At 42.7% G+C, this 13,853-nt stretch overlaps 1 protein-coding gene across 1 annotated transcript in view; it reads left to right on the top strand.

Annotated features, from left to right (window-relative positions):
* Positions 1–13,853, top strand: part of DOCK10 (dedicator of cytokinesis 10) — a 194,104-nt gene that overhangs the window by 42,493 nt on the left and 137,758 nt on the right. Inside the window, exons 2-3 of the mRNA XM_024195224.2 lie at positions 2,136–2,255; positions 11,783–11,872. Coding sequence (XP_024050992.1) covers positions 2,136–2,255; positions 11,783–11,872 — 210 coding nt within the window. The remainder of the gene's footprint in view (positions 1–2,135; positions 2,256–11,782; positions 11,873–13,853) is intronic.

The raw sequence follows: 13,853 nt of genomic DNA, 5'->3' as shown, positions 1-13,853 counted from the left end.
TCAGTTGTTTTAATTGTCCTATTTGAATTCAGCACATCAAAATACATGATAAATAGCACATTTTATCTCTGAAGCAGACGACTTCTCAAAAATTGTAGACCAGTGTAACCAATTTTCACCTAGATGCCCCCTCTTTTAAAATGGCCTTTGGCCAGGGGAGTTGGAGATTCCCTCTCCTATGAAGCAGTTCTCAGAACAGTACTAGGGTTTATTCGCACGTCAGTCTTCCTGTCATCTCACTCAGGAAATTTCCCTACCAAGATTTTGCCCATGTCCTAATCCATTGAGGAGAGAGTTTAGCACAATTTGGATGTGGCGTAGGAGCCTTTTAGTTCTATTGATGTAGGCTTCATGCATTCAGATTTCTCATAAATGGCCTTGCAGCCTCAAAGAAAGGTCAAAAGTTTCTGTATCCTCCATGCCAATGTATATAAAGTCCTGTATTGTTTTCTCATATAATGCCTTATGATCCCACTCCCAGCAACATTCATGGACCCCTCTTCTTTGATCACATCAAATGCTGAGAGAGAAAGGGCTTTTGCAGAAGTGTTGTTTAGAATTGCCAGGTGATGTTCTTTACATATCTTTATAAGGCACTACAGCTTTGACTTCTTACCCTCAGCAGGTGCTGCGCTTGAATGGTGGGTGCTGAGCGCTATTGCTTTGGAAAGGTCTTTCCCTCCCAAGTCAGTGGGCACTACATAGACAACTACTTGATCAGGAATAAAAAGTGAGAATTTCCCTACCTGTAAATTGGGTTTCCACTATCAACCATTCAACAATTTGGTTCTCTGCTAGGGTAGATCCCAGTGCATAACACTCTTTTGTACAGTATGCTATTGTTATTTAGTTGAGTTTTCCAGGGGTATTTCTGAAAGCTAGAGAAGAATCCAATTTAACAAATGAGGGAGGGGGAGGTACAGCTAGGCGCTGAGGAGGAATTGCTGGGATAACTGTAACTGTTAAATGTATGAAGCAGGTTCAAAGAACAGAGGGAGACCCATAGTCCAAAGTGATAAATGCTGTGTTGGAGAAACCTGTTTGATAGGTCCCTTTATGAGACTCCATGGTTACATCCTGGTCTGAAGACAAGGAAATACTGCAGTACCTTGGATAGCATAGTGTGATAACTGTGTGTAAATGGTGACTTTTTAATGGCAACCACTATGTTGCATGAACTTTTTCTGCGCAAAGTACATGCTTCTGTGTGGCTGTCTCCTTCTGTCTCACTCCTCCCTACTTTCTCTTCCTCTCTGTCATTTTCTTTTCTCCTCCCCATCTTAGTCTCTTTGATACTTACAAAAAGACTCTTAGAATGAGACAGATGGTTTCTCTCACTCTGTCTGACCTGTGAGGTTTTTATGTTTGAAAGTGTGTTTGCACGGTATGTGGGGTCTTCCATCTCTATTTTTGTACTGTATATTGAGGCACTATGAATTCACCTCTTGGCTGTTTCCACTGAGAATTTTTCTATACTAACCCCTCACTTGGGCAATAATAGCACTATTATGATGGTTTGTTTACGAGGGAATAATCCAGATCCTGACAGGAGAAACTATGGGGCTGAATGCCAAATAGTTTATCCTGACAGAGGAACTAGATCATTGCCAAGTAAAACTGTGCAGTGGTACTTTTATTGCTAGCAAGCGACCAGCATTTAAGAAGTGGCAAAGCACAAGAGAGCAAGGGAGTGAATCAGCACTCGGCTAATGGAAACAACTGAAATTAAAGTAGGTCATTCATTCTGCAGCTGATTCACTCAAAATAATATTGTCCATATGCAGTTCTAATGGTTTGTATTAAAATAAAGAAAATTTCTGAGTGTAATGAGTACATTATCATGATGCCATAGGGTGCTGTGATGATGTCTGCATAGTGCTGTTAACTCCAGGGCATATTGGTTATCGGGAAATGATCAGGATGAAAATGAACTTTCTGAGTGGCCTGCCTGGCTCACTTGTACTGTACTGACATGGATATTCTCAGTTCAGTAGCATTGTGCTCTTTCTGAACATAACAAAACTCATTAATACTTCAATGTCCAAAGAGTATTGGAAAATGAGACCCGGTTCAGTTTATGAATTCAGGGAGAGTATGAGAGTCGAGACATAATATTGTACTTTCTTATTCCACAGCAGGAGAAACCCAAACTTTTGGAGCCCTTGGATTATGAAACTGTCATCACAGAGATTGAAAGAAATATTGGGGACGACCCTCTTAAAGATCTCATTACGTTTCCTAACGATGACTTTTCAGTAAGTACAATGAAATGTGTTTTATTTACAGTTTTTAATCTGTAGACATGGCGGAAAGGTCAAATGTCACAGAAGAGGCTCCTAACTGGTCCATATATCTTTTATTTTGGGGCAACTTTTTAATCCCTTCTCTCTTCCTGCTGCACACCTCCCACTCCAAGAGCAGACACAGTGCAAATCCTTAGTGATCGTCATAGATATCTCAGGAGTTCAGGAGATTTACTGTGTCTTAGACAGTGACCAGCGTAATTGGCAGCGAGTCTCTAGTGCTACCATTATACAAATAGCAAATCATCGTTTACTTTGGAATCTCACTTACTCTGTCCCAATTAACGTTTGGTTATTGAAATCAAACAGCCAAGGAACGCTGCTGTTAGCCTTCAGCTAGAGATCAAATGTCACCTATGTGACATATATTTAAACCATGAGGGGACTGCCGTACTAGGTTGCTGCCAGCTCATAGCACTGCCACTATCCTACATAATCTAATTTGTTGTTTGTTTGTATTTCTAAATGGACATATTTCTTTTCTTCCTGTGCACTGTGTTAATGTGCTTGTGTTTATAATGGGATAAAGGAACAGAGTTAAACAATGCGGAATGCATATCCCATTTTATGATTAATTCCTGTATCCTTTTTACACCATTCTGAGCGTCTATTGTGCAAAAGTTCATTTTTTTTTTAAGCTGGTCAAGACTAGTCTGTTCTCGAACTCCATTCTCTTCTCACTTAAAGCAGCATAAAATCAGGAGCAACTCAGTTGAAGATAAGAGTTCAGCCCTCTAAGTAAAAGGAGAATTAGGTCCCTGGCATTCAACCATATTAACTGGCTGTTACATTATGTTCTCATCCTTTTTTATATTTTGGAGTCCAGCTTTTGTAGCTATTTCTATATCATATATGTTATTTTGCAGATATTAGAAACTGAAAACCCCATGTCTGTCTTGACCATCCTGCCAATGCCTCTTGTTTGGCACTAAAGCAATTGGGTTGCATTCAGGCACAGGAGTGAGCAGTGGTTTGAGTCACTACAGCAAATCTGGGTCCTTCCCTTGGTATCTTGTTTCCTTTCATTTCGGTCTAAATCAATTGCAGTAGCGGTGCCTACATCTCCAGGGCAAGGGCAGTTTGACCTCCTTAGTAGACTGAATAAACTCCAGCCACTCAACTAAAGGGTGTCTGTTTTTATTCCTATACTTCCCTGCACCAAAATGTCTCCTGCACACAGAATTCCAGGATAGGCCATTTTCAGCTTGGCTCTGCCAGGCAGCAGGAACTATTTGTGTGCAGACACACCCAATTTTGGCTCACCTAACCAACCTGTATTCCTTAACCAGCCTGGCTCTGAATGTTATTCAGTCTGATAGTGCCCCAGGAAGCTATGGACCTTATTATTAAAATATGATGATTAGAGGTACTTCAGTCTCTGTGGCCCCAAGGCCTCAAATATCCTCAGCCCAGCCCTGATTTGTGCTTAGTTTGTAGTCACCTAATGTGGATTAGGGTGTTTGTGTATTTTCAAAATAAAGCAAAGCCATAATAATTAACTGAGCTGTTAAGGTATTAAAATAATATTTATGGATCCATAATAAGTAAATTCATTGCATGCTTCAAAACAGTACAGTCAATCAGGAGAGCTCCCTGAGGATCTGGCCCTTTGTTTCAACTTAGGGCAGGGGTTCTCAACCTTTTTCTTTCTGAGCCACCGCCCCGAACTTGCTATAAAAACTCGATGGCCCACCTGTGCCACAATAACTGATTTTCTGCATATAAATTCCATGGCCCGTGTTAGGGGGTAGCAAGCAGAGCAGTTGCCTGGGCCCTCATGTCACTGGGGCTCCCGCGAAGCTACATTGCTCAGGCTTTGGCTTCAGCCCCGGATGGCGGGGCTCAGGCCCTGAGCTTCAGCCCCATGTGGTGGGACTTCGGCCTTCTATTCTGGGCCCCAGTAAGTCTAATGCTGGCCCTGATTGGCGGCCCCCCTGAAACCTGCTCGTGGCCTCCCAGGGGGGCCTGGACCCCTGGTTGAGAACCACTGAACTTAGGATGTATTTCTACAATCTTTAGTGCATTTATTCTCACTGATACCCCTGTGAGATAGGTAAGTACTGTTGTCCCCATTTTACAGATGAAACACTGAGGCACAGAGTGACTAAGATCACATATGAGTCTGTAGAAGAGCAAGGAATTGAACACAGGGTCCGTAATACATAATAAACCGTAATTTACTTTGGGCCATCCTTCCTCTTCATTGATAGACAATAACATGGAACATATCCTGTTACTAAAATGCATTCACAAAAAAGACCATAATGTCTCCAGTGGAGCAAAGGGAGCCACATTTTTGCCCTTGTGCTGCTACAGAGTCATTAGAAATGACTAATTCATATGGGTCCCAGATCTCTCTTATAATGAATCACCTTCTGCCCACCACTATATTTCCTATATCCTATATCTCCCCTTCAAACAAAGCATGTCATTCTTTCCACTTTGTGCTGTGCTCATCACCTGACCTGGGATAGCATGAATGGATGAAAGTTGGTAACTACACATTCTGTGAAATACTTGCAGTGGAAATGTCTACTACAGAAATGTACACTGTGCCAATGCCACACTGGTAATGCTAGTGATATTATAACTCAGTGGTGGGCAACCTGTGGCCCATCAGGGTAATCCACTAGTGGGCCGCGAGACCATTTGTTTTCACTGACCATCCGCAGGCACGTCCGCCCGCAACTCCCAGTGGCCGCAGTTCGCCGTTCCCAGCTAATGGGAGCTGCAGGAAGTGGTGGCCAGCACATCCCTCCGGCCCGCGATGCTTCCCACAGCTCCCATTGGCTGGGAATGGCGAACTGCGACCACTGGGAGCTGTGGGCGGCCGTGCCTGCGGACGGTCAATGTAAACAAATGGTCTCGCGGCCCACCAGCGGATTACCCTGATGGGCCGCAGGTTGCCTACCACTGTTATAACATCTCCAAAATGGTCCGTCCTGCTCCATTCCCCTGGTAAAATGAGACCGTATCGGGCAGCATGATAGGCAATGGAATCAGCACATCAGCAGCGTAACTGTTCTCAAGCTTTTTGAAGGCATCATGGGAAAGGAGAATTTTAAGGAGGGTTTTGAAGTAGGATAATGTGATAGCTTTGCAGATGTTTATAGAATATACTATAATCTTAGACTGTACATATAGTGCAGTTCATGTTCAGTGCAGCGATGTGCACTCATATGGAAGTGATATTTAGTGTTCAGTTAGAGTTAGCTTGTTGTTTGTTTTAAAATGAAATTAGTGATTTTTTGCATGGAGGGAAAAGAAGGGCGAAGGAAGCTAATGTATTGGAATTAGTATCAGAACTCCTCCTTACAGAATGTCAGTGAACAAAATTCTCTGCTGGAGTAACTCCATTGACTTCAATAGAATTACACCAGCAGAGAATTTCACCCTATAAATTAGATTGGTATGGGAAGCACTATGTAAACACATACTGAAGCTTCCCCTTAAAATGTTTTAGATTGCATCTCTCATTCTTTCTCTCTTATACCACAGATCATGTGCTGCAAGCTGTGGGATCACTGAGGTTCCATCTTCTCCTGTCTTTTTAATTTCATGGGCTTGTTCTATCTTGATTTCCTTAACATTTATGGTAAATCTGTTTACTTAAATGAGAACAGGATTGAGCTGCTTTTCTTTAGTGGGTTTGAGTCTGAGCCCTAATATACCTGAACACGTTTTGTGTGGTTAGCAGTTTGAAAGGTCTTTGTTTTCTGACCAATTAGAACCAATTCTGACCGTCTGTGGTGCATCGGCCTGAAAGCTATATTTCTAGTTGCTTTCATTCAGAGTTTAAAAAAAAACATGAGAAAAATGTAGAGTAAAAGCACCTAAATCATCTTTGAAAATGGGACTTAGAAACCTAAATGTCATCGAAAGTTAATGGGATTTAGGCTCCTAATTCATTTTTGAAAATGTTACCCTGTGTCAATTATTAATAAGCAGCAATATTTTAATTTGGCTTTTCCTGCTGAAATACAGTCCCACCTGAATCTAGAAAGGGAGATGATCACAAATCTTAATTTAATTGCTTTTTTTTACTAACCAAACATCTGAGGCTGACAGCCATGTACATGAATGTTTCGCAAAATCATTGTTAGAAGCCGGAGCATTATATTTGCATGTGTATTCCGAGGATAATTTAAAAATGACTGTGTGCTTTTGACTCTATGGTTAGGCCAGAATTTCAGAACTCTGCATGCAATTGCATATTAAAAAATGAACATGCAGTAGTGCAGCAGGGGTCTGATCCAATGTCCTTTTGGAGTCAACAGGAAGATTCTCATTGACTTCAATTAGGCTCCTAATGAGCACATCTAAAAACCATAATTGTATGCACAGTCGTGGTATTAGGCACACATTTATAAATGCAGAATTCTGTAAATCTGGGCCTTCATTTTTAGTGACCCTTCAGAACATAAGAACAGCCATACTGTCTCAGACCAATGGTCCATCTAGCCTAGTATCCTGTCTTCTGCTAAAGGTCAGTGCCATGTGCTTCAAAGGGAATGATCAGAACAGGGCAATCATCAAGTGATCCATCCCCTAACATCCAGTCCCAGCATCTGGCAGTCATGAGTATGAGTGTCTATTCTTCACACTCAGTTGTTATCATAAATAAAGGGTCTCTGCTGCGATCAAATGCAGTAACAGATCAGTCTTAAAACCATTGAACTATAGCAACAGTCAACAAAAGAGTTTAAGCTCTGAACAGGAAGTGCTCTTGTGGCAAGACAGTTTGAAGCTAGTGGTCTAAACACAGCTAATTCTGAGAAGGGAAGTTCTGTGCAGCTTTTAAAAACAGAGTTAACTATAATATTGTACAAGATCTTCATATCCGGTTCTGTCTAAATTTACCTGTTGCATTCCTTTACTTTAGAGAATTTTTAACAGGAGATTTGGCCAAGTCCACTTAGATGAATAACTGGCAACACCGATCCACTTGTAATTGAAGGCATGCAGTTTTTTGATTTGCTTTATTCCAGTCCTTTATGTACAGTCCAAACTTCTTGAGAGGCAGTGTTATGCATGCAGTGGATAGAGTACCAGTATGGGAGTCAGCTGACCTGCATTCAGTTGCTTGTTCTGCCATTGTATTGCTGTGTGTGACCTTTGCAAATTATGGTGCATCTCTGAGCCGCCATTTCCCTACTTGTAAAATGGGGGGAAATAAAGATTTGCCACTTTTTGCTCAGCACCTTGACATCAGTTGATGAGAAGCTATGTAAATCCTATGTTTTATTAAGGAGCATTCTTGGTAAAACAATTAAAAATTCTGCGTTCCCTACAGTAGCTATGGTGAGTGGATTCAACCTGGAGTCTTCTTCACTGCTGTCAAGCAGAAGAGCTTTTGTTTGGGTCTGTAGCTCAGCCACCATCATGACAATGATAAAATTCTTAGCTGTAGTATATACTGTTAGACTTTCTATTATACCCACCAGCCCCACTCAATCTGCATAATTTATAGCCATGGATAGTATATGGTCCTTAATAATGATGGACTTCAGTTTACAAGCTGTGTTGTTGATGGGCAACTTGGTTGTTGCTGTCAGGACTAACTAGATCCCTGATCCTGCAAAGAGCTCTGTATGAGTGGACCCCCAATGAAGGCAGTGGGCCTCCATAGGAGCACAGGGATTCACCCACACAAGTTTGCCTGGGGGATTTGTGGCCTAAAATACCATTTAATCAGGATAGCCCAATGTAGTGAAGAAAATGATCATAGACTACAGTTGGGCAAAAAAATTCGGACGAATAGCTTGTTCATTGAAAAATGGAGTGTGGTGTCAACTGAAATCATTTGCAAATTTGTGCTGAGTTTGCTGAGTAGTTTTGTCCGAACCAAAAAGGTCGAAATGTTTTCGTAAAATTGAAATGTTTAGTGTCAACCTGAAAAATTTTATTTAGATTTTCAGGTGTATTTTGACAAAAGCAAAGGAAAGGAGTGGCAATTCATAGTCATTCATGAAGACAAGAAATAGTTGTTGGACCAGCAAAAGAGAATGAGTTTGTCTTTACAGCTTGGTAGTTAGGACACTCATCTAGAATATGGGAGGCCCCAGTTCAAATCCATACTCCAATGACTACTTAATTATTGGTGCAAAATGCACCAGGTTCAAGAGGAGACACTGAAAAGCCCCATACCTGAAGATACCATGGCCTTGTGGTTAGGAGACTCTTGCAGTGTGGGAGACCCATGTTCAAATCCCTTTTCCACATCAGGCAGAGGGGGAATTGAACCTGTGTCTCCTACGTGTACTGGGCTAAAGCTCAAAAGGAGGCGGCACCACCACCACCTCCTCGTCTGGCCGTTTTGTGAATCCTTTCCTTTGCTTTTGTCAAAATTCCTGATAATCTAAACAGTGGGTTTTGGGTACAAACAAAATGTTTTGTTTTGACATTATCAAAATGTTACAGTTCATTTTGACTGGAACTTTTTTTTTCAAATTTTCTAAATTTTCATTGAATAGTTTTGAAAAAATGTCATTTTCAGTTTGACCTGAAACAAATTTGAAATTTCCAGAGAACTGAAAAATCCATTATTCAGCCAGCTCCACTACTGACTTCTCCATAGTTGCCCTGTTGTGAAGCCATAAACCACTGAGGGGACCTTCACTGTCATATAATAGAACCCTAAAATTGTAACATCCTGAGCACCGCCGTCTATCCCAACTTAATTTCTTTAACGCTCATGAAAGCTTATGCAAGTCTCCACTGTACATAGGCCTAGAATAATAAGACCGAGTTCTTTGGTAATAATGGCGAAGCACTCCTAAGAGATACTTAGTTGGGAAATCTGAAGATTAATTTGTAATAAGCACAACCGGACACAATAGAATAAAAATAATGGACAAATACATCCTCACAGCTGTTCACAAGGAGCTAAATAGCTAACTACGGATACTGATGAGAGTAGAAATGGAAAGAAATTGTTTTGCTACGTCCCATCCTGAACCATCCAAATGAAACTGAAAAAAAGTTTGGGGAATCCCATCATGTTTGCACCTGCCCATATAATGCATACAGCTGTTTCAGAATTGCTCATGTGCAAAGCAGAGAAGGGGAAGCTGCGTACTACAAGTTAGATGCAAGTAAGAAACTCTTCTTTTTAGATTATGCACAGAGGGCTTTGTTCTGAGTCAAATTGTCATGTAAAGTCTGGTAAATGGACTTTCTTCAGAGGTTGTGGGGAGGAATTCTCACCTTTAACTTGGAATCAGGCCATGAAACAAATGCTCCAAAATTTGAAGTAGTAGCAGAGGCTGCGAGCCACTTCAGGGTATACTGAGCAATGATTCTGCATAATCCACTGCTCGCAGTCCCCTCTTTTGCCCCCAAACACCCTGTGCTGCCCTGTAACTGAGGGTAGAATTTGAGCGACTGAGTCAGATTCTGCTCTTTGTTATATTGCTGTAAATATGGAGAACATAAGAAAGGCCATACTGAGTCAGACTAATGGTCCATCTAGCCCAGTATCCTGTCTTCCGATAGTGGCCAATGCCAGGTGCTTCAGAGGGAATGAACAGAACAGATAATCATCAAGTGATCCATCCCCTGTCGCTCATTCCCAGCTTCTGGCAAACAGAGGCTACAGACACTTCAGAGCATGGTTTTGCATCCCAGCCCATCTTGGCTAATAGCCATTGATGGACCTATACTCCATGAACTTATCCAGTGCTTTTTTGAACCCTGTTATAGTTTTGGCCTTCACAACATCCTCTGCCAAAAAGTTCCACAGGTTGACTGCGTTGTGTGAAGAAATACTTCCTTTTGTTTGTTTTAAACCTGCTGGCTATTAATTTCATTTGGTGACCCCTAGTTCTTGTGTTATGAGAAGGAGTAAAAAACACTTCCTTATTTCCTTTCTCCACATCAGCCATGATTTTATAGACCTTCATTGTATCCCCCCTTTGTCGTCTCTTTTTCAAGCTGAGTAGCTCCATTGACTTCACTGGAATCACTCCAGATTCACCCCCGGGTAATGGAGAGCAGAATCTGGTCCACCATGCCAGTTACAGAAAACCAATGGGACAGATCTGTGGATTAACTTGAGGATGTGGAAAAAGTACCCCAGGGTCTTGCAAGTGTGAATTTACAGTTGTTCCCTCACCCTTCCCTCAATGAAGAGGGATTCCCAGTCATGCAGAGGGGCAGTGTGAGCATTTGCAACTAGGTAGAACCTAATAATTAACACAAGGAAATCTAGCCCATCCCTGCAGATCTCATGGTAGCTGTCTGGAGAGCCGATTCTTCACTCTGCTTGCCACATTGGTCCTGACAGCCCAACTCACTCCGGGTCCCTACCACAGCTGTGCAATGCCCATTTCGCCTGAGAATGGTAAAAGCTGTGAAAAGGAAGTTAAATAGCATCAGTAAACCCCATGGGCGGCGGGTGAACGAGCCATTGGGAGAGGCTCTCTGCCTGAGGCCCCGCCCCTCCCCTTTGGCCCCACTCCCCCACCGGAGCACAGAGCACACACCCCCGAGGCCACCAGCCCCCTCCCCCCCGTGTGCTCCCTGCCCCGGAGCACCAGGCAGGCGGCGCAGCCAGAGCACCCCCATCCCCATGCACCAAGCGGGTGGCGTGACCGGAGCGCCCCTACCTCAGTGCCGGGCAGCGCGGTCCCAGTGCACCCAACTCCAGCCCCGGAGCGCTGGGCAGGCAGCACGACGTGCCTCAGTGCCCACAGCCCCAAGTCTTGCAAGCAACAGCCCCCGCCTGCCTATCCCAGTCTCTCCACCATGGAAGAGCAGGAAGGGAACTGGAAGCAGGCAGGATGGGGCCTAGGGCAGAGCATGGCTGGGGCCATGCCAGGCTGTTTGGGGAGGCACAGCATCCACCGGCCTATGGTACCCGTCACCCATGATAAGTCCATGAAGATTCTCACTGGGCTGCTAATGGGGATGCTACATAAAGTAGCTACTTCCTGGATCCCTCCCTCTCTGATCCAACACCCCTTTCTCTTGCCAATCTTACAGTTGTCACATGGAGGGTTTTTTGCGGCTTGTTGGGACTCTTTGTCTGAAAGCCCCTCCTGCTCCTTTCTAAGAATTTCAAACCCTTTATGTCCATTTCCCTACTTCTTTGCCTCCTTCCATGCCCTGGAGCAGAGAGGGGCACGGAGCACAGCTGGGTTTGTAGTGTACTTTTTGTGGAGAAAAGGTTAAAAAATTCTAAAATACATTTTTCCTTTTAAAGTCACTGATGAACAAGGATTTAAAAGATTGAAGCAGGCCCACCTAGAGCAAACCCCATATTCCCCAGAAACCTACGCCAATGCCTTTCGTTCAATGACTGCTTCAGCTGATACACGCTATTTGCAGTACTGTCTAAGAGGGGTGTGGAAGCCAGCAGAAAGTAGGCATCAGCAAAAATGCTGTCTCTTAACCCTTTTATGGACATGCCTTTAATTCTTTATAGTGTTTTTTAATTGTTTGTTGATCTGACTAAATCTTTTGTTTTTATTTCTTGTCAGACAGACACAATTGCATGGGAAATGAGAACTCTATACCCATCTGTACCTGAAGATGCAGAACAAAATGTAGAAAATTTATTCGTTAAAGAGGTAAATATCCAGCATCTGTACTCCTTGATTTTAAATAAGTCCAATCACCCTTTTTGTTACGTTTAATTATATGAGTCTAATGGTGATTTCTCTTTTGTTTTAGTCACATTTTTAACCAGTATGATATTATTTGGTGGCCTGGTTTGCATCTAGAAAACTTGCAATTGTATTGCACTTGCCTCTCAGATGTCATTGTTTTAGTCCTGCATAGCTGATCCTTTTGTATTAGGCACATTTCGTCACATGAGCACTGAACTCTGGAGCTAGCAAAACCTGGGGAGTTTTGTACTTCACAAATATTTATATCCTTTCAAAAAACATTAGATGTTTTGCAAAACGTTTTGGAACTCTTAGCACTAGTGAGATCCTGTTTCATCTTTATTTTGTTTTAAGGCCTATATTGTGGCCCTATCAGCTGGTCACATTAGGAATGAGGAGGAGGGATTCTGCACTATTGGTAGTGGCTGGAGGCATTGCACCTGTATGGTACACATGCAGGCAGAATGCTTCCCAGGTACTTGAATGCAAGCAGGAGCATGGTTGGTCCCAGGCTGCAGAGCAGGAGAGATGCATGATTTCAAACACTGCTGGTGATTTTATGACTCCCCTGTAGCTTGTCTTAGAGAGATTCTGGCTGCCTCTTGCACAGGAGCTCAAGAGGTAGACAGCTCCCTGCAACTTTTCCACTGTGTGCTAAAGAAGGCACAATGTGACCTGACATTTATATTAGAAATACAGATATATGGGACCAAATTTCAGCCAGCCTCCAAATTACATGCAATGGTTTTACTTACTTACATGCACAAATAACCATAGCCCCTAAAATGTATGCGTGCCTTGCTTTTTGTACCCAGAGGAGGCAGTTACACATCCCAATTTGTATTGGCATTGTCTGTTTTCGTATGCACCATGGCTGCATATATACTTCTGCAGGAAAACTCATTTGCACACAAAAAAGTAGGTAAATAAACTCAGAGGCCAGCCTGAAAATTTGGCTGACAGATTCCCATGCAGCATAACACTTTACAAGCTGACCCTATTTTTCTCTCCATCTGTGTGACTAGAAACTCACTGCCAGCTCAAACTCCTTCTCTCCCTGCCACCTTTCCAATTCTGACAATAGGGCTTGATGAGGCAAGTCATTATTTCCCTTCTTTTCCTTTCGGTAGGGTGGGGTCTGTCTATTCTGTAGTTTGAGGCTCCACAAATTGTAAAGCCAACACTATCCACATTGCGGTGCTCAGAAAATGCAGTCTAAAAATAGAATGCAGTGCACAGTATCTGGGAATTATTACTGCTGAATACTCCAAGGAGGTGCTAATGACAAACTGGCAAAATCCTAAGCCTTCTCTGCAACACTAGAGAGCCAAGAATAAGAGAGAGCAGTAGAACAAGGGGGGGAAAACAGCACTAGAGACTTAGGACTGCAGTGGGAGTGCTGTGCATGGAACAATGGTAGGTTACAGCCTTTCAACTAAATTTTAAAATAGAAATACATGTGTTCTGCTTCATGTTTCAAAGCCAAAAAATATATAAAGTCAATTAGGTCCAAGCAGGAAATAATTACCAATATCCAGTCGTCTCCTTACTCGGCCAAGAGCATAACACAAAGGTCCTCTAGAGCCAGGGTGTTCTTCTTCTTGGAAATGAAGATAAAAGATGAAGATGTAAATATTCCCTTCCCATTCTATACATAATTTCACTAGATATAATATTACAAATGAAGGGCCACAGGACAAATTTATGAGGTGAGCCTTTTTCTCTCCCAAGCTGGATATAGTCTTAATGGCAATGAGTATCAGAGGGGTAGCTGTGTTAGTCTGTATCCACAAAAACAATGTGGAGTCCGGTGGCACCTTAAAGTAGGGTTACCATATTTAACAAATAAAAAAAGAGGACCCTCCACAGGGCCCTGGCCCCACCCATTTCCCACCCCCAGCCCCGCCCCAACTCCGCCCCTTCCCCGCCCTAACTCCGCCCC

The sequence above is a fragment of the Terrapene carolina genome, unplaced genomic scaffold, assembly GCF_002925995.2.
Source record: "Terrapene carolina triunguis isolate 2854851 unplaced genomic scaffold, T_m_triunguis-2.0 Scaffold88, whole genome shotgun sequence".
Classification (NCBI taxonomy): Eukaryota; Metazoa; Chordata; order Testudines; family Emydidae; genus Terrapene; species Terrapene triunguis.
The sequence above is the reverse complement of the archived record's forward strand: the minus strand, read 5'-3'. Positions and strand labels throughout refer to the sequence as shown.